The sequence below is a fragment of the Jaculus jaculus genome, chromosome 2 (genome assembly GCF_020740685.1).
Source record: "Jaculus jaculus isolate mJacJac1 chromosome 2, mJacJac1.mat.Y.cur, whole genome shotgun sequence".
Lineage (NCBI taxonomy): Eukaryota > Metazoa > Chordata > Mammalia > Rodentia > Dipodidae > Jaculus > Jaculus jaculus.
In genome coordinates, this window is record NC_059103.1 from 47852375 (window position 1) to 47875037 (window position 22663).

At 41.4% G+C, this 22663-nt stretch overlaps 1 protein-coding gene across 4 annotated transcripts in view; it reads right to left on the minus strand.

Moving 5' to 3' along the window:
* Cep192 (centrosomal protein 192) overlaps nucleotides 1-22663 on the minus strand; it is a 117406-nt gene that overhangs the window by 71443 nt on the left and 23300 nt on the right. For 3 of the 4 annotated variants that reach the window (XM_045143083.1, XM_045143081.1, XM_045143082.1), the window contains exons 10-18: nucleotides 22261-22376; nucleotides 17801-18161; nucleotides 16922-17065; nucleotides 13503-13567; nucleotides 11507-11716; nucleotides 7998-8124; nucleotides 6586-6716; nucleotides 1893-2718; nucleotides 1010-1136 (exon numbers count right to left, since the gene is read on the minus strand). In XM_045143083.1, coding sequence (XP_044999018.1) covers nucleotides 1010-1136; nucleotides 1893-2718; nucleotides 6586-6716; nucleotides 7998-8124; nucleotides 11507-11716; nucleotides 13503-13567; nucleotides 16922-17065; nucleotides 17801-18161; nucleotides 22261-22376 — 2107 coding nt within the window. The remainder of the gene's footprint in view (nucleotides 1-1009; nucleotides 1137-1892; nucleotides 2719-6585; nucleotides 6717-7997; nucleotides 8125-11506; nucleotides 11717-13502; nucleotides 13568-16921; nucleotides 17066-17800; nucleotides 18162-22260; nucleotides 22377-22663) is intronic. The other variant, XM_045143084.1, reaches the window with a different exon arrangement.

Below are 22663 nucleotides of genomic sequence, written 5' to 3' on the forward strand. Positions count from 1 at the left end.
CTTAGGCTTCACAGGCAAGCACTCAACCTCCAAACCAACTCTCCAGCCCTATTAGTATTTTTTTGTTTGTTTTTACAGGCTTTATAAGAGTCCTACAAAACAAGTCAAGTGAAAAAAGCACACTGCCAAGAGCCAGGTATGCTGGCAAATGCCTTTCACTCAGGAGGCGGAGGTAGGTGGATTGCTGTGAGGTTGAGGCCTCTTTGAGACTACATAGTAAATTCCAGGTCAGCCTGGGCTACAGTGAAACCATACCACAGAAAAACAACAACAAAAAAAGTTGTAAATAAAAACTTTTAAAAAGCCAGGTGTCAGTGGCTCAAGCCTTTAATCCCAGCACTTGAAAGGCAGGAGGATCACCATGAGGTCGAGGCCACCCTGAGACTACATAGTGAATTACAGGTCAGCCTGGGCTAGAGTGCGACTCTACCTTGAAAAACCAAGAAAAAAAAGAGAGAGAGACTGACTATGCCTGGCACTGTGGCATGTGCCTTTAATCCCAGCTCTGGAGGAGGCTGAGGAGGAGTTTGAGGCCAGCCTGGGTTACAAAGTTCTTAGTGTGAAATCCTACCTCTCAAAAACAAACAACAACAACAAAAAAAATCAGGTAAAGTTTGCACAGAGAAATGGAAAGAAATCCACAAAATATTCCCAGTGATTACCTTTGACAGTAACCTAAAAATGAGCTCTTTTCTTCTTGATGCATTTTGCTAATCTTACTAGACACAATATATTGTTTAGCTTTTTTTTTGTTGTTGTTTTTAATTTTTTTAATTTTTATTTATTTATTTGAGAGAGAGAGAATGGGTGTGCCAGAGCTTCCAGCCACTACAAACGAATTCCAGACGCATATGTCCCCTTGTACATCTGGCTAACATGGGTCCTGGGGAATCAAGCCTTGAACTGGGGTCCCTAGGCTTCACAGGCAAGTGCTTAACCACTAAGCCATCTCTCCAGCCCCAGTGCTTAGTTTTATCTTAAAATATTAATAAAGAATGTAAACATTTACCCTGATAAGCTTGCTCCAGAAATTTCACTAGGAGAAGAATGGCTGAGTGGAGAAGTGGATGGTCTGAAGCTGTCCTGATCCTCCTCCAAGCCAAATCCATCATGCAGAGGAGAGGTAGTCTTCAAATCTATAAGAAACAGAGAAGTTGCCGGGCGTAGTAGCGCACACCTATAATCCCAGCACTTGGGAGGCAGAGGTAGGGGGATCGCTGTGAGTTCAAGGCACCCTGAGAATACAGAGTGAATTCCAGATCAGCCTGAGCCAGAGCAAGACCCTAACTTGAACAAAAAAGAGAGAGAGAGAGAGAGAGAGAGATATTTTCCAAATGACAATAGAAAACAAAACAACAAGGGCTGGAGAGGTGACTTAGTGGTTAAGGTACTTGCCTGTGAAGCCTAAAGACCCTGGTTCGATTCCCCAGAACCTATGTTAGCTGGATGTACAAAGTGGCACATGCATCTGGAGTTGGTGTGCAATAGCTAGCGGACTTGGCATGCCCATTCTCTCTCATAGATCTGCCTCTTTCTCGCTCTCAAATAAATAAAACATGAAAAATATTTTATAGAGCCAATTTTTTTTAAATTTTTTATTTATTTATTTGAGAGCAACAGACACAGAGAAAGACAGATAGAGGGAGAGAGAATAGGCACACCAGGGCTTCCAGCCTCTGCAAACGAACTCCAGACGCATGCGCCCCCTTGTGCATCTGGCTAACGTGGGACCTGGGGAACCGAGCCTCGAACCGGGGTCCTTAGGCTTCACAGACAAGCGCTTAACCGCTAAGCCATCTCTCCAGCCCATGAAAAATATTTTAAAAAAAGAAATAACAAAACTACCACCGCTACCACACATATTAAATATGATTCATCACTCAGGCACTTACCACCACTTTGAGGCAAATCGATGCAACGCTCTTCAAAAGTGACGTGCTTGTCACTGCTGCTTACTTCACTGCCAAACCCTCTGTGCCCACAGTTTTCTCCATCTTCCCGTATTTCGTCACATTTTTCTAAGAGGCAAACAGATGGCATTCTGGGCTTCTTTACTGCTAAGTAAGTACTGGATGCTGGAGTGGAAACTGAGGTAGCAGTCCCACTATTATGGACATCTGATAATATGTTGTCCATGAAATATGTCTTTATGTCAATGACTGTACTTTTATTATCTCTTGTATTTCTAAGAAGTGAACTTGAGGAATTTGTTGCTCTTAGTGATTCTTGAGTCTCACTCTCTCCATCTTCACCATAATTAACAGTTGCTATACTTGCTTTTGATACCCTTCTATTAGCAGCACATGACTTCATCATACATACGTCTTGAAGAGTCTGTTCTTTACACAATGATAAATCACAAACATCAGATGCAGTAGCACTTGGAAAGCTTTCCAATCCATCTTCACATTGACCAACGTCTGTCTGTGCAAGGTACTTCTCCATATCAAATGTGCTGGCTCCATTACTTTGTTCTAAGTCACTAGTTAAGCAATGGGACACTGTGGGACAGTGTATTCGTTTGGCATCATTCTGAGAAGTCTTGCCTCGGGTTTTATTGGTCAGGGTCTTCATCAAGTTAACAAGCTGGGCAGGATCAGTACTCACTGACACATCAGCAATGGCTGATGCAATGGTACTTATCCTGAGTACAGAATCTCCACTATCAGACAGCTTGTCTTTAGACACCTGGAGGCTCTTATTCCCAAATAAAGTGTCCTAGGAATAAGAAAAGGTATATCAAATAAATATACTCCACTTTCACTGACATGTATGTATTAAATTAATATTAATGTAGTGGGTACACCATCTTCTCCAAGAATATCTGTCGTAAGGCACAATGGGTACTCAAAACCACAGGTAGCACCAAACTGTTACACAAACTATGTTTGTTCCTAGTCAACATACATAAGCCTTAATTTATAGATGAGACTTCTTCCTAGACAAAATACATAAAGCTTAATTTATAAATTAGGCATTGTGGAACATTAATAATAACTATACATGTTTAAGCAAAACAGAAACTGGAACAACAGGTAAAATCTGGAAATGGACTCACCAGCAAAGAACCATAAAACTAAGAAAAACAAGCCAGGCATAGTGGCACACATCTATAATCCCTGCAATCAGGAGGCAACAGGAGGAGAGCACCATCAGTTCAAGGTCAGCCTGAGACTACATAGTGAGTTCCAGGTCAGCCTGAACTAGAGTGAGACCCTACCTAAAAAAAATAATAATAATAAAATAAAAATAAAAATGTGGGCTGTAGAGATGGCTTAGTGGTTAAGGTACAGGCCTGCAAAGCCTAAGAATCCAGGTTCGATTCTCTAGGTCCCACGTAAGCCAGGTGCACATAGTGGTGCATGTGACTGGAGTTTGTTTACAGTGGCTAGAGGCCATGGCATGCCCATCTCCCTCTATCTCTCTCTCTCTCTCCTCTGTCTCAAATAAATAAATAAATAAAATGTGTGCCGAGCATAGTGGCACACAATTTTAGTCCCAGCACTTGGGAGGCAGAGATAGGAGATCTCTGTGAGTTCGAGGCCACCCTGTGACTTCATAGTGAATTCCAGGGCAGCTTGAGCTGGAGTGAAACACTACCTCACAAAAACAAATAAAATAACTAAAATTGTATGTTGAGTCTTCCCTCTCCAGCAGGGCAGGTGACACAAATTAACCAATTGCTGAGAGCAATTAGAACTGAGTAGAACACTAAGCTGGGTTGGTGGCATATGGCTTTGATCCTGGCAATCTGGAGGCAGAGGCAAGAGGATCGCTGTGCGTTCAAGGTCACCCTAAGACTAGTGAATTCTAGCACAGCCTGGGCTACAGTGAAACCCTATCAAAAAAAAAAAAGAGCCGGGCGTGGTGGCGCACGCCTTTAATCCCAGCACTTGGGAGGCAGAGGTAGGAGGATCACCATGAGTTCGAGGCTGCCCTGAGACACCATAGTGAATTCCAGGTCAGCCTGGGCTAGAGTGAGACCCTACCTCGAAAAACCAAAAAAAAAAAAAAGAAAAGAAAAGAAAACCACTATGTACGTATGTGGCAATTATCATTTTAAACAATTTAAAAAAAGAACACTTAATATGGGCAAATTAAATATGGTATTAGGGGCCAGCACGCTAATGCAAGAAATAGGGTCTAAGAAAGAGCACAAAAATTGTTTCCAGGGCTGGAGAGATGGCTTAGTGGTTAAGCGCTTGTCTGTGAAGCCTAAGGACCCTGGTTAGCCAGATGCACAAGGGGGAGCAGGCATCTGGAATTCGTCTGCAGTGGCCGGAAGCCCTGGCACGCCCATTTTCTCTCTCTCTCTGCCTCTTTCTCTGTCGCTCTCAAATAAATAAATAAACACACAAAAAAATTTTTAATTGTTTCTGGATTATTGGAAATATTGTTTTTCTTTTTTTCTTTTTTTTTAAGGTAGGGTCACTCTAGCCTAAAGTGACCTCAAACTCACTCTGTAGTCCCAGGTTCTCCTCAAGCTCACAGAAATCCTCTTACCTCTGCCTCCCAAGTACAGAGATTAAAGGCATGTAGGCACCACCACACTTGGCATCTTTTTTCTATTTTTTCATGGTTCTGGGGATGTATGTAGTGATGGCCTTCCTGCTGTAGTCAAGAGGTGAATCATATGGGAACAAACGGAATGAGTAAGTAGGGCTGGAAAGATGGCTCAGCAGTTAAGACGCTTGCCTGAGAAGCCTATAAACCCATGTCTGTTTCACCAGGTCCCACACAAGCCAGACGCACAAGGTGACGCAAATTCACGAGGTCACACATGAACACAAGGTGGCACGTGCATCTGGAGTTTGAATGCAGTGGCTGGAGACCCTGACGTGCACTCTCTGCTCTCTCATCAATTAAAAATAAAAATTAGGGCTGGAGAGATAGCTTAGCAATTAAGGCATTTGCATGCAAGGCCAAAAGAGCGCGGTTCAATTCCCCAGGCCTCACATAAACCAGACACATGCTGGAGGGGGGCATGCACCTAGAGCTCGTTTGCAGTAGGCCCTGGTGCACCCATTTTCTCTCTCCCTCTCTCTGTCTTTCTCTCTATCTCAAATTTAAAAAGTAAATAAATAAATGCCAGGTGTAGTAGTGCACGTCTTTAGTCCCAGCACTCAGGAGGCAGAGGTAGCAGGACTGCAGTGAGTTTGAGGCCAACCTGAGACATGAATTCCATGTCAGCCTGGGCTAGAATGAGACACTACCTCGAAAAATTAAAATAATAAATAAATAAATAAATAATTTTAAAAAGTCACTCTGGCTGGGCGTGGTGGCACACACCTTTAATCCCAGCACTCAAGAGGCAGAGGTAGGAGGATTACCATGAGTTCAAAGACACTGAGACCACATAGTGAATTCCAGGTCAGCTTCAGCTAGAGTGAGACCCTACCTCAGAAAAAAATAAATAAATAAAATAAAAGGCCACTCTGTTGTTTAACTACAATATACACAGTTGGACAAATTGTGATCTTTCATTCATTGGCTACAGTCTGCTTTATAAACAATTTTGTATATAATTAAAAATTGATTAAGAAGGGCATGGTGGCACACACCTTTAATTCCAGCACTCAGGAGGCAGAGGTAGGAGGATCATTGTGAGTTCAAGGCCACCCTGAGACTACATAGTGAATTCCAGGTCAGCCTAGACTAGAGTGAAACTCGAACTTGAAAAACCAAAAAAAAACTGATTAAAAAATATATACTTTAGGGCTACAGAGATGGCTTAGTGGTTAAGGTGCTTTCCAGCAAAGCCAAAGAACCCAGGTTCCATTGCCCAGGACCCACATAAGCCAGATGCACAAGGTGGCACAAGTGTCTACAGTTCATTTGCAGTGGCCAGAGGGCCTAGCACACCCATTTTCTCTCCCACCACACCTCCTGCCTCTTTCTTTCTTACTATCTCTCAAACAAATACATATTAAATGTGTGTGTGTGTGTGATACTAATAAAATCAAAGCCAGGAAAATAACCACATTTATATTTCAGAGGTGATCTTGCTTTGTCTTATTCAAGAACTATATACCAAAGTTGCCAGGCATGAAGGTGCATGCCCTGAATCCCAAGTACAAGAATCACCATGAGATCGAGGCCACCCTGAGATTACATAGTGAATTACAGGTCAGCCTGGGCTACAGCAAAACTCTACCTTCCAAAAACAAAAAACAAAAAACAAAACAACAAAAAAAAAACCTATGCCAAGAAAGAGCTAAGCAAATGACTCTGTATTTGGCACATAAGCATGATGAAATCCCTAGTACGCATACAACAGCTGGACACTGAAGAGCATGTCAGTAATCCCAGCATGCCTAATGGTGGAATGGGAGGCGGAGACAGCAGTCAGATGCCCACAGGCCAGCTGGCCTAGCAAACACAGTGATGATCAACAAAGACCCGACTCAAACAAGGTGGAAAGGCAAGGACCCTGACGGAAGTTGTCCTGTCATCTCCACAAAAGTGCTGTGGTCCATATGCACATGTATGTGTGAATGCGTACACACACAATCATACAAACATGACAGATTAGAGAACTATGGTGAGATCATCTTAAGTGTTCCTTCAGGGAAAGGCTTCCATCACCTGTGCCTGGCCTTGGTGGGCAGTTAGTGTCTCATCCCTGTCCTCTGCCTGGGAAGGGCTCTGCAGTGCTTCAGCCTGAAGAGTAACCGATCCTTCACTTAGCTGTGTTTGGGATCCTTCATTTAAATCTCCTGTAGGACATAAATAATAAGCAAATTATAATATGAACTATCCCTCATAAATAATCTGGGAAAAGAAAGGGACACTCAAAATGAATAAATAAGCTAGGCATGGTGGCTCAGGCCATTAATCACAGCACTTGGGAGGCTGAAATAGGGGGAACTACAGAGAGAGATCTAGGTAAGCCTGGGCTAGGATGAGACCCTGCCTCATAAAAATAACAACAAATGGCTGGAGAGATGGCTTGCCTGCAAAGCCTAAGGACCCAGGTTCAATTCACCAGGACCAACATAAGCAAATGCAAATGCACAGGGGCTGGCATATACGTCTAGAATTTATTTGCAGTGGCTGGAGGACCTGGAGCACCCATTCTCTCCCCTTCCCTCTCTCTCTCTCAAATAAAAAAATAAATATTTTTTCAAAACAATAAAAAATTTAACAGGCTGGAGAGATGGCTTAATGGTTAAATGCTTGTCTATGAAGCCTATGGACCCTGGTTCGAGGCTCAGTTCTCCAGGACCCAGATTAACCAAATGCACAAGGGGGCGCACACATCTGGAGTTCGTTTGTAGTGGCTGGTGGCTCTGGCATGCCCATTCTCTCTCTATCTGCCTCTTTCTCTGAATCTGTCCATAGCTTTCAAACACATAAATAAATTTTTTTAAAAAAAGATTATCAAGGAAGAATCACTGTACTGCAAATATCGAGAACATTTACATGTACACCCACTCTTGAACAAAATATAAACTGTGGGGTTGGAGAGATGGCTTAGCAGTTAAGGCCTAAGGACCCATGTTCAACTCTCCAGATCCCACACAGGCCAGACAAACAAGGTGATGCACACAACTGGAATTCAATTACAGTAGCTAGAGGCCCTAGCGCACCAATTTTCTCTCTCTCCTTTCTCTCATTTAAAAAAAAAAAAAAAAACAGAATCTTGGGATTTTGCTTGCCTTCTTTCCACTTTAACTGTAAAAGAAATGTGAAGTTTCAATATAAAGAATCAAAGGCAAAACCAATGTTGAAAAATTACATAGTAATATATACATCTTTACCCATATGATCACACAATTACTATAATACAAGTTAAAGCCAGACATGGTGACTCATACCTTTAATCCCAGCACTCAGGAGCCAGAGGTAGGAGGATCAGTGAGTTCAAGAACAGCCTGAAACTACACAGTGAATTCCAGGTCAGGCTGAGCTGAAGTGAGACTTTACCTCAAAAAACTATAAAAGAAAAAAGAAAAGCAAAACAAAAAAAAGTTTCCCTAACACACATAAACCATTACCTGAAAACAGACCATGGTTAAGATGAGCCATTTCTTTTTCCAAATTACTTCTTGACATATCAGATTTTCTTAATAAAGCAAAAGGTTCTCTCTTCTCTGGTGATCGAATAAAATAACCAAAGGACGGCTGCAAAAATAAAACTAATTAAATTTCTGCTTTGAGAAATTCTAGGCTATTTAATCTAATATACAGAAAATTGGCTTAAACAAAAGTATTCTTTCTGGGCCAGAGAGGTGACTTAGTGGTTAAGGTACATGTCTACAAAGCCTAAAGACTCAGGTTTGGTTCCCAGTCCCCACATAAAGCCAGATGCACAGGGAAAAGCCCATTCTTTTTCTCTCTCAAATAAATAAGTATTTTTTTAAAAACTATTCCTTTCTATTAATCTCAATTAACTAGAGATGAACATTAAAAGTCCATTTAGAACGTTTTAGATAGGAATGTGGCTCAGTGGGAGAGTACTTATCTAGCATGTGGAAAGCCCTGGGTTCTATATCCAGAGAAAAAGAAAAAGCAAGCAGCAGACAGACTCTTCTGTGCCTTTAATGCTAGCTGCCATTTAATCATTAGAACTGACATTTTTAATATCTTCATTTATTTGCAAGCAGAAAGACAATGAGTATGGGTGCACCAGGGCCTCTAGCTACTGCAAACAATTCCACACTCGTGCACTACTCTGTGCATCTGGCTTTATGTGAGTACTGAGAAATCAAACTTGAGCAAGCAGGCTTTGCAAGCAAGCACCTTTAAGCACTGAGCAATCTCCCTAGTCCAAATAACCTTACTTTAAAATACCTAAATTAGGGCTGGAGATATGGCTTAGTGGTTAAGCGCTTGCCTGTGAAGCCTAAGGACCCCGGTTCGAGGCTCCATTCCCTAGGACCCATGTTAGCCAGATGAACAAGGGGGCGCATGCGTCTGGAGTTCATTTGCAGTGGCTAGAGGCCCTGGAGCACCCATTCTCCCCCTCTCCCTCTCTCTCTCCTTCCCTCCCTCTTTCTCTGTCACTCTCAAATAAATAAGAAGAAACAAAAAAATTTTTTAAAATAAAATAAAATACCTAAATTAATGGTTTAGGCACTTGCTGCCTGTGAAGCCTAAGGACCCAAAGTGCCGCATGCATCTAGATTTCCCCTGCCCTCTGTCTCAAATAAAAATAAATTTAGCTGGGTGTGGTGGCACACGCCTTTAATCCTAGCACTCGGGAGGCAGAGGTAGGAGGATCGCCGAGAGTTCGAGGCCACCCTGAGAATACATAGTGAATTCCAGGTCAGCCTGAGCTAGAGTGAGACCTACCTCGAAAAACCGAAATAAATAAATAAATAAATAAATTTAAAGACAAAAAAAAACCTGGGCGTTGTGGTGCACACCTTTAATCCCAGCACTTGGAAGGCAGAGATAGGCGGATCACTGATAGTTCAAGGCCACCGTGACACTACATAGTGAATTTCAGGTCAGCCTGGGCTAGAGTGAAGCCCTACCTCAAAAAAAAAAAAAAAATGCCGGGCATGGTGATACACGACTTTTAATTCCAGCACCAAGAAGGCAAAGGTAGGAGGATCGCCGTGAGTTTGAAGCCACCTGAAAGTACATAATGAATTCCAGATCAGCCTGAGCTAGAGTGAGACCCTACCTCAAAAAAAAAAAAAGAGAGAGAGAGAGAAAGACACATGTGCCACTTTGTGCATCTGGGTTTACATGTGCACTTTGGAATCAAACCTAGGCCACTAGATGTTGCAAGCATGTACCTTTAACCACTGAGTCATCTCTCCAGCCCTGTTTTCTTTTGTTGTTGTTTTTAAGATTTTTATTTATGAATTTGAGAGAAAAGAGAGAATAAGCATGGGCATGTCAGGGCTTCTTGCACCTGCAAATGACACCCAGATGCTGCATTACTTTGTGCATATGGATTTATGTGGGTGCTAGGGAATCAAACAGCAGGCTTTGTAAGTTAGCACCTTTGCCCACTGAGCATTGTCCTCTCTCCCTCTCTCTCTCTTGAGACACGGTTTCCCTGTGTAGCCTAGTTTGGCCTGGAACTTATTATGTAGACTAGACTGGCCTAAATGGCCTCCTGCCTCAGATTCCCAAGTGGTAAAACTTGTAATCTTCTGTGGTGGGGGGTTCAAGGTAGGGTTTCTCTCTAGCCCAGACTGTCCTGTAATTCAATATGGAGACTCAGGGTGGCCTCAAACCCACAGTGATCCTCCTACCTCTGCCTCTAGAGTGCTGGCGTGTGCCACCATGCCTGGCTTGAACTTGTAATATTTGAACATTTCACTCTATCTGCCCTTGTCCCTAGACCCTCACATTAGCTGTCTGTCTTCCATGGAGCATCCTAATTCCAAGCTCTGACACTCAAACAAATGGTCTTCCATTGCTGGAACACTGGTTTCTCCAGAACTCTAGACCGCTGGCTCTCTTTCTTCATGTGCTGTCATGTCACCCCTCTGAACAGCTCGGGCAAAGCAGGTCATTCTCCTCACTCATTCTTTGCAGTACTTAACACTGTTTAAACTACCTCTATCTTAAAATTCCTATACGTGTTACAATTTATTAAATCAAAACATTGCTACATTTCAAAACATCTCTGCAGGCAGATGGAAACAGTAAGTCTTGGAATTCTTCCAAGCAGTAATACAACCAATACCCAGTACATGTCAGTGTTAAATGCTTGGCTTGAATCAGCACAGTCCAATCGTACAACACCTTGTAAGGAGCCCTCCAGTTTGGAAATGAAGAAATGAAGGCACATAGGGTGTTCATTAAACTGTTAACCAATTAAAGGGAAAAATCAGAACTGGTGTCAGGTCCAACTCATCCTAAAACATAAGATTTTAACCACTATTCTATCAAGTCCCTACTCCATCTCTGCTTTAAAGTTAGTACACTCTAGTACACTAATCACAAAATTCAAATCTAACAAGGTGATTTGAATGTGGTTTGTCCCCAGCAAAACTCATGTTAAGATCTGGTCCCCAATGGAATGGTATCAAGATGTGGTGGGGCTTTAAGATACTTTGGGGGGCTGGAGAGATGGCTTTGCAAGCAAAGCCAAAGGACCTTGGTTTGATTCCCCAGGACCCATGTAAGCCAGATGCACAAAGTGGTACATGCATCTGGAGTTCCTTTGCAGTGGCTGGAGGCCCTGGCATGCCCATTCTTTCTCTCTCAAATAAGTAAGTAAATAAATAGGAAACTTTCGGGTAAAGAAGGATATACCCTCATGAAAGGATTAGAACAGATCCTAGGAGAATTACTACCTGCTTATGGTAAAAGTGAGTTACCATCAAGTAAGTTTGGCTCCCTCTGATTTCTCATGCTTACTGCCTCTTGCAAACATGCCTCTCTCATGTGTACTTGCTTCTCTACCATGTCTCCATACAGAGCTGAGCAACAAAGTCTTTTTTCTGTACAACTTATCTAATCTCAGTTATTGTGTTATGGTAACACAAAATGGACTAAAACATCAGTGATTTGTACCATGTCTAGCATATCTCATACTTACTCTTTTTACACTGTTCCCACCACCAAGGCAACCAAGAGCTTCAGATCTTTCAGCAAAGAACTCTCCTAATGACAAACGTAAATAACTGGCAGCATCTTTGTCAAATTCTGACGGGCTGAGTGACTTCTTCAACAGATTATAATTAACTGTAGCGAGCCAGGATGCGTCCCCTAGTGCAGCCGAAGTGTTATTAGCGTCGATGTTTTCTTCCTAGGAGAAAATAAAGTCATGGTTTCCTATTTGTTTTGTTTAATAAACTATCTTATGGGTCTCTAATATGTGCAACAACAAAACAAAAATTAAAACTTTAAAACTATTTGTTTAGTCACAATTTCTGGTCTTGGTGCTGGAGAGATGACTCAGTAGTTAAGGCATTTACCTGTAAAGCCTAATGACTCAAATTCGATTCCCTAAAGTACCCACATAAAGCCAGATGCACCAAGTGGCACATTCATCTGTTGTTCATTTACAGTGGCTAGAGGCCTTAGTGGGCCCTTTCTCTCTCTCTCTCTCTCCTTGCAAATAAATAAATAAAAATATTTTCACTAAAAAAAAAAAAGAAAAAGAAAAAGATTGCATCATTTTTAAACTATAGAAATAGCCAGGCATGGTGGCAAACACCTTTAATCGTAGCACTTGGGAGACAGAGGTAGATGGACTGCCATAAGTTCAAGGCCAGCCTGAAACTACATAGTGAATTCCAGGTCAGCCTGGGCTAGAGTGAGACCCTACCTTGAAAAACCATAAAAATTAAATATATAAATAAAACTACAGAAATAGGACTGAAGGCCTGGAGAGATGGTTTAGCAGTTAAGGCACTTGCCTGTAAAGCCAAAGGGCCCAGGTTTGATTCCCCAGTACCCAAGTAAAACCAGATGTAGCTGGGTGTGGTGGCATAAGCTGGACATGTTGGCACACATGGGCCTTTAATCCCAGCACTCAGGGTACTCGGGAGGCAGAGGTAGGAGGATTGCTCTGAGTTCAAGGCCACCCTAAGACTGCACAGTGAATTCCATGTCAGCCTGGGCTACATCAAGACCCTACCTTGAAAAACAAACAAACAAACAAACACCCTACAAAAATATCCATGCAGGTGTTTGCGGTGGTTTAGATGTAATATGTCCCCCATAAATGCCTATGTTTGAATACTTAATTCTCAGTTGATGGTGGTATTTGGAAAGACAATGGAACTTTTTTTTTTTCATTTGCAAGCAGGGTAGGCAGTGGGGGAGCAAGATGAGAGAAATGGCACGCCAGGGCCTCCAGCCACTGCAAACTCCAGGTGAATGCACACCCTTGTGCATCTGGCTTATGTGGGCACTGGGGACTTGAACCCAGGTTGTTAGGCTTTGCAGGTAAGCTCCTTAGCCAGGATGCATCTCTCCAGCCCAGACAATGAAACCATTAGGAGGTGGAGAGTTGCTATAGGTCGTCATTTGGGGTGGGCCTTGCAGTTTTACAGTCCAGCCCCACTGGGTGTTCTTGTCCTCTGTATGTCCTGATGCTGAGGAGAAGATATGGCAAAGCCTTCCTGCTCAGGCCTGCCATAATAGTCTATTCTCCTTGAAGCTTTCAACTCCTTCCTTATTATGCTGTGCATAGTGGCACAAGCCTTTAATCCCAGCACTCAAGAGACAGAGGTAGGAGGTTTACTGTGAGTATGAAGCCAACCTGGGACTACAGAATTCAAGTCGGCATGGGTAGAGTGAGCCCTTGCCTCAGAAAAATAAAAAAAGAAAAAAGAAATAAAAATCTCAGAGAAAAGTGCTTACAACTTAGGAACAGAATCCAAGGTTTCTTTCAAATGTCTTAGGCAAATGCTCTGTTACTAAACTACACTCCTCCTACAAAATTTATTTTCATATGTCAGTTTTCTTCAATGACTAATTTAGAAAGAAAAAGTATGAACATGAAGAAAACATAAAATAATTTTTTCTAACTATTTTGCAATAAATAAACAGTTTGTTTAACTTTGGTTAGAGTAAATAATACAAACCTGTATAAACTGATGTTCTCTATTAAATTCTTCTTCACCTTGTGCTATCAAATCCAACGCTTCAGCTTCAAAAACAAAAAGTTTATACAGTTACATTATACTAGCATGAAACAATTAATAAAAAGAAATACTAAGGGGACACATGGTTTAAAAACTGTGAAAGCTTCCACTCACATGATTTATGCTTCCATATAGGTATGTAAGCCTACAGTTGTTAATGTTTCACTAATGATCATCTATTATGACTGATTTCATCACTTACCAATTTGCCAGAATTTGTCGAAAGGTTTTACTTTTTTTTTTTTTTTTTTTTTTTGAGACAGAGAGAGACAAGAGAGAAAGAGGCAGACAGAGAGAGAGTATAGGCATGCCAGGGCCTCCTGCCATTATAAACAAACTCTAAGCGTATGCATCACTTGGTGCTTCTGGCTGCATGTAAATTATGGGGAACGGAACCTGAGCTGGATTTGTAAGCAAGTGCCTTTAACTACTGGGCCATCTCTCCAGCCCTGGGTTTTTCACTTTTTACTTGTTTAAGATTCCAATGTTGGCATGTGCCATTCCGGGTCTCTGCCCGATAGTGTAGGGTTATGAAGGACAGGAAAAGAGTGAACCCAGAAGGGACAGTCCATTCATGAAACACCTTCCCCACTCTCATATGCCCATCAGGGACTAATTACATCATGAAGAGGCTTCTGGACATTAACAGTCCGACATTAACAACACAAGACACAAAATAAGAACAAACACATGAAATTGCTTGAAGTCAGGAAAATCAGAGCTTGAGATTCTTACTGCCAGAACAGTGCTAGTTCTGTACCTGGTAAAATAATCATTCCATTTTGTTACATTTCCCTGTGACTTATTGGCAGTATTATTGTTGTTGTTGTTTTGTTGTGTTGTGTTTTGTTCTGTTTTTTTTTGAGACAGGTCAAGTTGGCCATAAACTCAGTATGTAGCTTAGGATGATCTTGAACTTTGGATCATTCTGCCTCCTCTCCAAGGTGCTGGTAATTATAGGAATGTACAACCATACCATATTCTGAGGTGCTGGGGATCTAGGAAAGCTCACTACCAAGACATTCATTTCAGCCCCAATCCTGAAGCAATAACTTCTTAAATTTTTTTTTTTTTTTTGTTTATTTTATTTATTTGAGAGCAACAGAGAGAAAGAAGCAGACACAGAGAGAGAATGGGCATGCCAGGGCTTCCAGCCACTGCAAACGAACTCCAGACATGTGCCCCCCTTGTGTATCTGGCTAACATGGGTCCTGGGGAATTGAGCCTCGAACCGGGGTCCTTAGGCTTCACAGGCAAGCGCTTAACCACTAAGCCATCTCTCCAGCCCAAGCAATAACTTCTTATGTAAATACTTTACCTAGGGCCCAGGGCCTATGACTGAGCATCAGGAGAACTAGAAAGCCCATGATATTAGATGTAAAATAGTATATTTTACAGTTATGTTTCTGTAGATCTTTTATTCAAATTAAGTTAAGAGCACTGTCCCTTAAATGTCAACGCATCAACCAACCAAATCTAAGAGCCAAGAGAAGGGACGTAGGAAACTTGGTCCATAAGGTAACCCAGAAGAAGCTTAAGTTGATTGCATAAGTTGAGCATCACTGAATAGATATATCAAAATGCTTTTCCTCTAAATTTTAATTAACACTTTAAAAATCCTTAAACGGGGAACTGAAAAGATGGCTTAGCAGCTAGGGAGCTTGAGCACAAGGCCTCGAAGTCCAGATGTGCTTCTCCACTACGCACATAAAGCCAGATACGCAAAGTGACGCACGCACCTGGAGTTCGCTGGCAGCAGGTAAAGGCCTTGGTGCTCCACTTCTCTGTTTCTGTCTCTTTCTGCTTGCAAATAAATCAATAAATAAGCCCTGCTGTGCCCATTCTCTTCCTATCTGCCTCTTTCTCTCTTAAATAAATAAAGAAATGAAGTATTTTAAAATAAAGTAAAACAAAATAAATTTTAATAACCCTTAAAGGGTACTTAAATTGAACATGTACAACACTGAAGTGCTGCCTGTTCTGCTCCTAGAAATTAGTCACATTCAGGAAGCAACGCTTCCTCTTTAATATAAAAATCAGCATCTGACCCAGGTGTGGTGGCACACACCTTTAATCCCAACACTTGAGAGGAACATGTAGGAGGATTACCATGAGTTCAAGACCACCCTGAAACTACATAGTGAATTCCAGGCCAGCCTGGGCTAGAGCAAGACCCTACCTCAAAAAAAATAATAATAATCAGCATCTAATTCTTGCCAAACTACACTAACAGTCCTCACTTGTCACCTAAATTTTTCATTGATTAAACTTCAAAGGAGCCCTAATGTCTTTCACCTCTCCTCAGCATTTAAATCCCAGGCCATAGGCTGGAGAGATGGCTCCTTAGTTCAAGGCTCTTGCTTGCAAAGCCTGCCATTAACAGTTAGATTCCTCAATACCCATGTAAAGCCAAATACACAAAGTGGCACAGGTGACTAGAGTTTGTTTGCAGTGGCAAAAGACCCTGGTGTGTAAATGTGTAGGTAGGTGGGTATGGGCACAAGCATGCACTCTCAGTCTTTCAAATAAATAAACAAAAATTTCCTTTTAATTTTTAAAAATAAATCTTGGACCATAAGCTGAAGAGCTGAAATAGTATCAAAGCTCAGACAGATGGATGTCAAAAGGGGCAAGCAGGCATGGGGAAGACTAGAGCATTGCTCTTAAGTCAATCTTCTGAATAATGCTTGTAGGTAGACACATTTTCATTTCAAATGACTTGACATTATAAAATTGTACCCTAAGTCCAACTTTCCTCTATCACCTTTTTAAACATTCTTAAGATGCCATCTACTTTCCAATTAAAAAATAATCAATCTCTCATTTCCATTCCTCCAACCTAATTCATCTTTAAAATAGAGAGAGAGAGAGAGAATGGGAGCACCAGGGCCTATAGCCATTGCAAACGAACTCCAGATGCATGCTGCACTTTGTGCATCTGGCTTACATGGGTCCCAGGAATCAAACCTCAGTCCTAGGTTTCACAGGCAAGTGCCTTAACTGGTAAGCCATTTCTTCAGCCCTAGTTCATCTTCTTATTTCCTCTAACAAGCCTTATTAATATTTTCCATATTCTTTGAGCTGAAGAACTTCCAGGACATAATTATATTCCAGAAGGGATTGACTTGAGACTGACCAATACAGACAGAATAATTCAAGAACAACATCAGGAAAAAGGAATCTAGCTGGGGGTGGTGGCGCATGCCTTTAATCCCAGCACTGGGAAGGTAGGAAGTTGCCATGAGTATTCCAGTTTAGCTTGACTAGAGAATGAGACCCTACATTGAAAAACCAAAAAAAAAAAAGAAAGAAAGAAAGAAAGAAATCTGGCATAACGCAAGTGTTATCTGTGTACTTACAACCAGATCTGAAGTCTTCATTCATTTCCTCATGTGGAGACATCTGTAACTCCTGCTCATGAGTGAAAGATGTATAATAGGCAAGGTCAGTGACCCACCTGCCCTCTTCATTTTGATAGACCACATTCTGTGAGACATCTGTTTCTAAAAATAAAAGTCCAAAACCATCCAATGACCACATATGACAACTAAAATAATAAGACACCTTCAAACAATTCGTTTAGTTGACCACTTTAGTCACCTGCAGTGCACATCTGCACACAATTGGTTAGAAAAAGGAATATCCATCTCCCAAAAGACAAATATCTCTGATAGCAGTAAGCTCACCTTAATCCCACTTGTGGAACACAGAATGAGCAATGTAAGGGAGACTTAAAACTGCACATTTCAAGCCGGGTGTGGTGGCACATGCCTTAAATCCCAGCACTCGAGAGGCAGAGGTAGGAGGATTGCCTTGAGTTCGAGGCCACCCTGAGACTCCATAGTGAATTCCAGGTCAGCCTGGGCTAGAATGAGACCCTATTTGGAAAAAAAGAAAAAGTCATATTTGTACTAGACCTCTGCCTAACAATATAACTTCTAATAAACAAACTGACAGTAATGTACTTCAAAATCCACAAAACATTTAATTAAACATGAAAAAAACATTGGTAAGTTCCACAGGAAAATTGAGCCTGTACAAAACAGCACCTATTTCTTTTTTCTTTTTTTTCTTCTTTTTTTTTAGAGGTAGGGTCTCACTCTAGCCCAGGCTGACCTGTAATCAGGCTGGCCTCAAACTCCAACAATCCTCCTACCTCTGCTTCCCAAGTGCTACGCCACCATGTCCAGCTTACAGCTATTTCTTTACTTCTACTTAAGAAGATAAAGGCTACTTACGGTCTTCAGGTTTTGCAGAAGATTCATGAAGGTCACATGCTCTCCTTTCAGAAGTTGGTGACCAGAGATGATTGGTAGAACTAGTTCCATTGTCACTGTTGGGCTTCAAAGGTGCAATACCCACATTTTTTTGAATAGACACTGTAGGCGTCTCGGTGTCTAAACATCTGTCTGGGTTCAAAACTGCTTTTGAATCTGAAGCCATGGATTTACATGACTGAGAAGACTGTATCTTCTGTTTTATGGAATCACTCAAGTCAAAACCATCTTTATTAGCTCTTGTATCAGGAATACAAATAGGGAGAAGTTTCTCATTGGCAGCATCAAGAATCTTCAACAGATTATCCTCTTCTGAACTTTCCTTTTAAAATAAGTAAAAAGGGGACTAGAGAGATTGCTTACCAGGTAAGGTGCTTGCCTGCAAACCCTAAGGATCCATGTTCAACTCCCCAGATCTCATGTAATTCATATGCACAAGGTAGCACATGCATCTGGAGTTCGATTGCAGTGGCTGGGGGCCCTGGGACACTAATTCTATTTCTTTCTCTCTCCCTCTCTCTCTCTCTCTCTCTCTCTCTCTCTCTCTCACACACACACACACACACACACACACACACACACATAAAGGTACATGCCACTGTGCCCAGTTTTTAAAAAAATGAACAAAGAAAAACTAAGTTTTATTTTTCAAAGCATTTTAAAACTCTATGGGAAAAACAATATAATGAATATAAAATATTTCTAATACAAAAGAACAAACTACATTCTAGATTATATATAAATCATTATTAAGTAGTTTACTAAGACCCAACTTCACTTATTTCTGGGGGGTAGAGTGGCTGGAGGGATAGCTCAACTGTTAAAAGCACCTTTCTTACAAAGCCTGACAGCCCAAGTTCAATTCCCCAGTACCCATGTAGAGCCAGATGTGTAAAGTGGCACATGCATCTGGAGATTGTTTGCAGTGTAAAGAAGCCCTGACCATGCCCATTCCCATTGGCTCTCTCTGTGTGTCTCTCAGTTTGTAAATAAATAGAATTTAAAATAAAAAAGAGGTAAAAAATAAATAAATAAATAAATAAATAAATAATAAAAATAAAAGAAGTAAAGCCAGTTGTGGTGACACACAACTAGAATCCCAACACTTGAGAGGCAGAGGTAAGAGGACCATCATGAGTTTGAGGGAATCCTGAGACCACATAGTAAATTCCAGGTCAGCCTGGACTAGAGTGAAACCCCACCTCAAAAAACCAAAAAATAAAAAAGATATAGGCTGGAAAGATGGCTTAATGGTTAAGGCACTTGCCTGCTAAGCCAAAGGGCTTCAGTTCGATTCCCCAGGACCCACGTAAACCAAATGCATAAGGTGGCACATGCACGTGGAGTTCATTTGCAATAGCTGAAGGTCTTTGCCTCTACCCCCCACCACCTTTTTCTCAAATAAAAAAGTAAAATAAAATATATTTTTTTAAAAAAGCAGCCAAGGTGGCACACACTATAGGAGATGGAGAAGAAAAGGTAGAGGAAGAAGGATCAGAAGTTCAAGGTCACAGCAAACAGGATGACAACTTTGGATACATAAGACCTTCTCAAAAAGCAAAAGAGTGCCAGGCGTGGTGGTGCATACCTTTAATCCCAGCACTCCAAGGCAGAGGTAGGAGGATGGCAGTGAATTTGAGGCCACCCTGAAACTACATAATAAATTCCAGGTCAGCCTGGACTAGAGTGAAACCTTAACTCAAAAAACAAAAAAAAAATAAAATAAAATAAAAAGAATGCTGGGCATGGTAGCACAAGCCTTTAATCCCAGTACTCAGGAGGCAGAGAAAGGAGGATTGCCGAGAGCTCAGGGCCACCCTGAAACCGCATAATGAATTCCAGGTCGGCCTGAGCTAGAATGAGACACTACCTCAAAGAAAAGAGGGTTGCAAAAATGGCTCAGCAATTAAGGCATTTGCCTACAAAGCCTAACAATGCATGTTGGATTCCCCAGCACTCATGTAAAGTCAGATACAAAAAGTGGTGCATGCGTTTGGAGTTTATTTCCTGTGGCCTTAGTAAGCCTATTCTATCCCGCCCCCTATCCCTCTCTCCCCTTATAAATACATGAACAAAAATAAAAAAATTTTAAAAATAAAAACAATCAAAAACTATTGGATGGAGTGTTTGGTACACTGTCCTGTTGTTGTTGTCCACCTGATGTTGGCCAGGAGATGATGTCCACCCTCTGTTCATACCATCATTTTCCCCCACCATCATGGAGCTTCCCCTTGAGTCTGTAAGCCAAAATAAACTCGTATCTTCCCACAAAAAAAAAAAAAAAAAAAAAAACTATTGGCTGGAGCGAAGCCCCACCTCTTAAGGGTTCTACAGCCTTCCTGAATAGTGCCACCAGCTGGGTGTGAAGTACTCAAACACAAGAGTCCCACGTTCCATTCAAGTCACCACATGACCCCTATACTTCAGAATACAGAAGTCTAGTATTTTACCAGTCTGGCATAGACCTTTCCCTTTGTTTTTATAAGTGGTCTTACTACATCTGGAATGCTTTATGATTCATTTTCTCATGGTTTTCAAATAAATTGCAAGTTTAAGTTCTTAAAAAAAAAAAAAAACTGTTGGATGGGGGCTGGAAAGATGGCTTAGAGGTGAAGGCATTTGCCTGCAAAGCCAAAGGAGCCTGGTTTGATTCTCCAGGACCCAGGTAAGCCAAATGCACAAGGGGGCACATGCATCTGGAGTTTGTTTGCAGTGGCTGGAGACCCTGGTGTACCCATTCTCTCTCTCTCTCCCTTTTTCTCTCTCTCAAATAAATAAATTAAATTAAAAAAAACTATTAGAGCTGGGCATGGTGGTACATGACTTTAATCTCAGCACTCAGGAGACAGAGGTAAGAGGATAACTGTGAGTTAGAGGCCAAAAGTGAATTCCAGATCAACCTGGACTAGAGCTAGACCCTGCTTTGAAAAACATTATATAAAAATTAAAATTAAAAATAAATTTTAAAAAATTACTATTGGGAGTGAGAGTATATAGAGCCGTAAAACTAAAAAGGGACTATGATATAAGAAAAAAGAAGCCTTCCAGATACACAAGGTGGCACATGTTTCTGCTGTTCCTTTGCGGTGACTAGAGGCCCTGGCGTATCCACTCTCTCTCTTTATCTGTATCTTTCTCTCTCTCCCATAAATAAATATTTTTTAAAGCCAGTCAGATATAATAAAACACACAAAACTTTAAAAGAAGAAGAAGAAGCTGGGCGTAGTGGTGCATGCCATTAACCCCAGCATTCGGGAGGCAGAGGTAAGAGGATCACCTAAGTTCAAGGCCACCCTGAGACTACATAGTGAATTCCAGGTCCTGAGAAAAAGGAGAAAGAAAAAGAAAAATGAGGCCTTAAAAGAGGGGGTGCACTGAGGATGGTGGCACATGCCTTTAATTATAGCACTTGGGAGGCAGAGGTGGGAGGATCACTCTGAGTTTGAGGTCACCGTGAGGCTATGTAATGAATTCTAGGTCAGCTGGAGCTACAGCCAAGAACCTACCTCAAAAACTGCCCCTCGAAAAGGGAGGGAGGTGAGGAGCAACAAAACACATGTGATTTGGAAGTAGGAAGGGGAATACTAGGAGGCAGAAAAGGCTTAGGCAGAGAGGGCATAGGGAGATGCAAGAGAGGAGGAATGAGGGGAGAAGCTGGACAAAGCCCAGTATGTACCCAAATGTCGTAAGGAAACTTGACACTCTGTAAGCTAGTAAAAATATTTTTTCGGGCTGGAGAGATGGCTTAGTGGTTAAGCACTTGCCTACGAAGCCTAAGGACCCTGGTTCGAGGCTCAATTCCCCAGGACCCACATAAGCCAGATGCACAGGGGGCGCACACATCTGGAGTTTGTCTGCAGTGGCTGGAGGCCTTGGCATGCCCATTCTGTCTATATATCTGCCTCTTTCTCTCTCTGTCTGTCACTCACTCTCAAATAAAAAAATAAAGATAATAAACAAAAAAATTTTTTTTAATATTTTCTGAAGAGATGGCTTAGCAGTTAAGGCAATCACCTGAAAAGCCTAATGACCCAGGTTCAATCTCTCAGAACGCACATAAACCAAGTACTCAAGGTGGCACATGCATTTGGAGTTTGTTTACAGTGGCTAAAAGCCATGACATGCCTATTCTATCTGTCTTTCTCTCTCTTTCTCTCTCTCTCTCAAATACATAAAATAAATAAAAATATTTAAAAGAAAACTGGTATCATAGCTGGGCATGGTGGCACAGGCCTATATCCCAGCACTCAGGAGGCAGAGGTAGGAGGATCGCTGTGAGTTGAGGCCAGCCTGAAACTCCATAGTGAACAGGTCAGCCTGGGCTAGAACACGACTCTACCTTAAAAAACAGAAACAGAAAAAGTGGTATCTTATATACACAGAAGATTCCTTATTTCTTTGGAAAGTTGAAATAAACTCACTCCGCTTTTATCAGGAATATGATCTTTCATACTCCCTACCCTGTCCATCTTGGTTCTCCAGGAATCAGAGAAAAACTCTTCCTGCCTTCCATTGCCTCGAGTGTCTACAGAGTTACCTGAAAAATAAAGAGAAAAGGTTAATGGAACAGTCACACTTTGAGTAATCTAATGAAATAACTGCTTCTTGTACATCCATTTATTTTATGCAAGCTTAATATCCACCTAACAAACCTAGTAACTTAAAATAGAGAAAATAAGCAGCAGTTAACAGGCAATAAACATAAGATACATGTAACCAGAGAATTCATTTCAAACGTCTAAATAAAATACCATTACTTAAAATAATCAGTCCAAGGAGACCATACCATAGTACCAGTTCACTAAGGTATTGTAGTTACTTCTG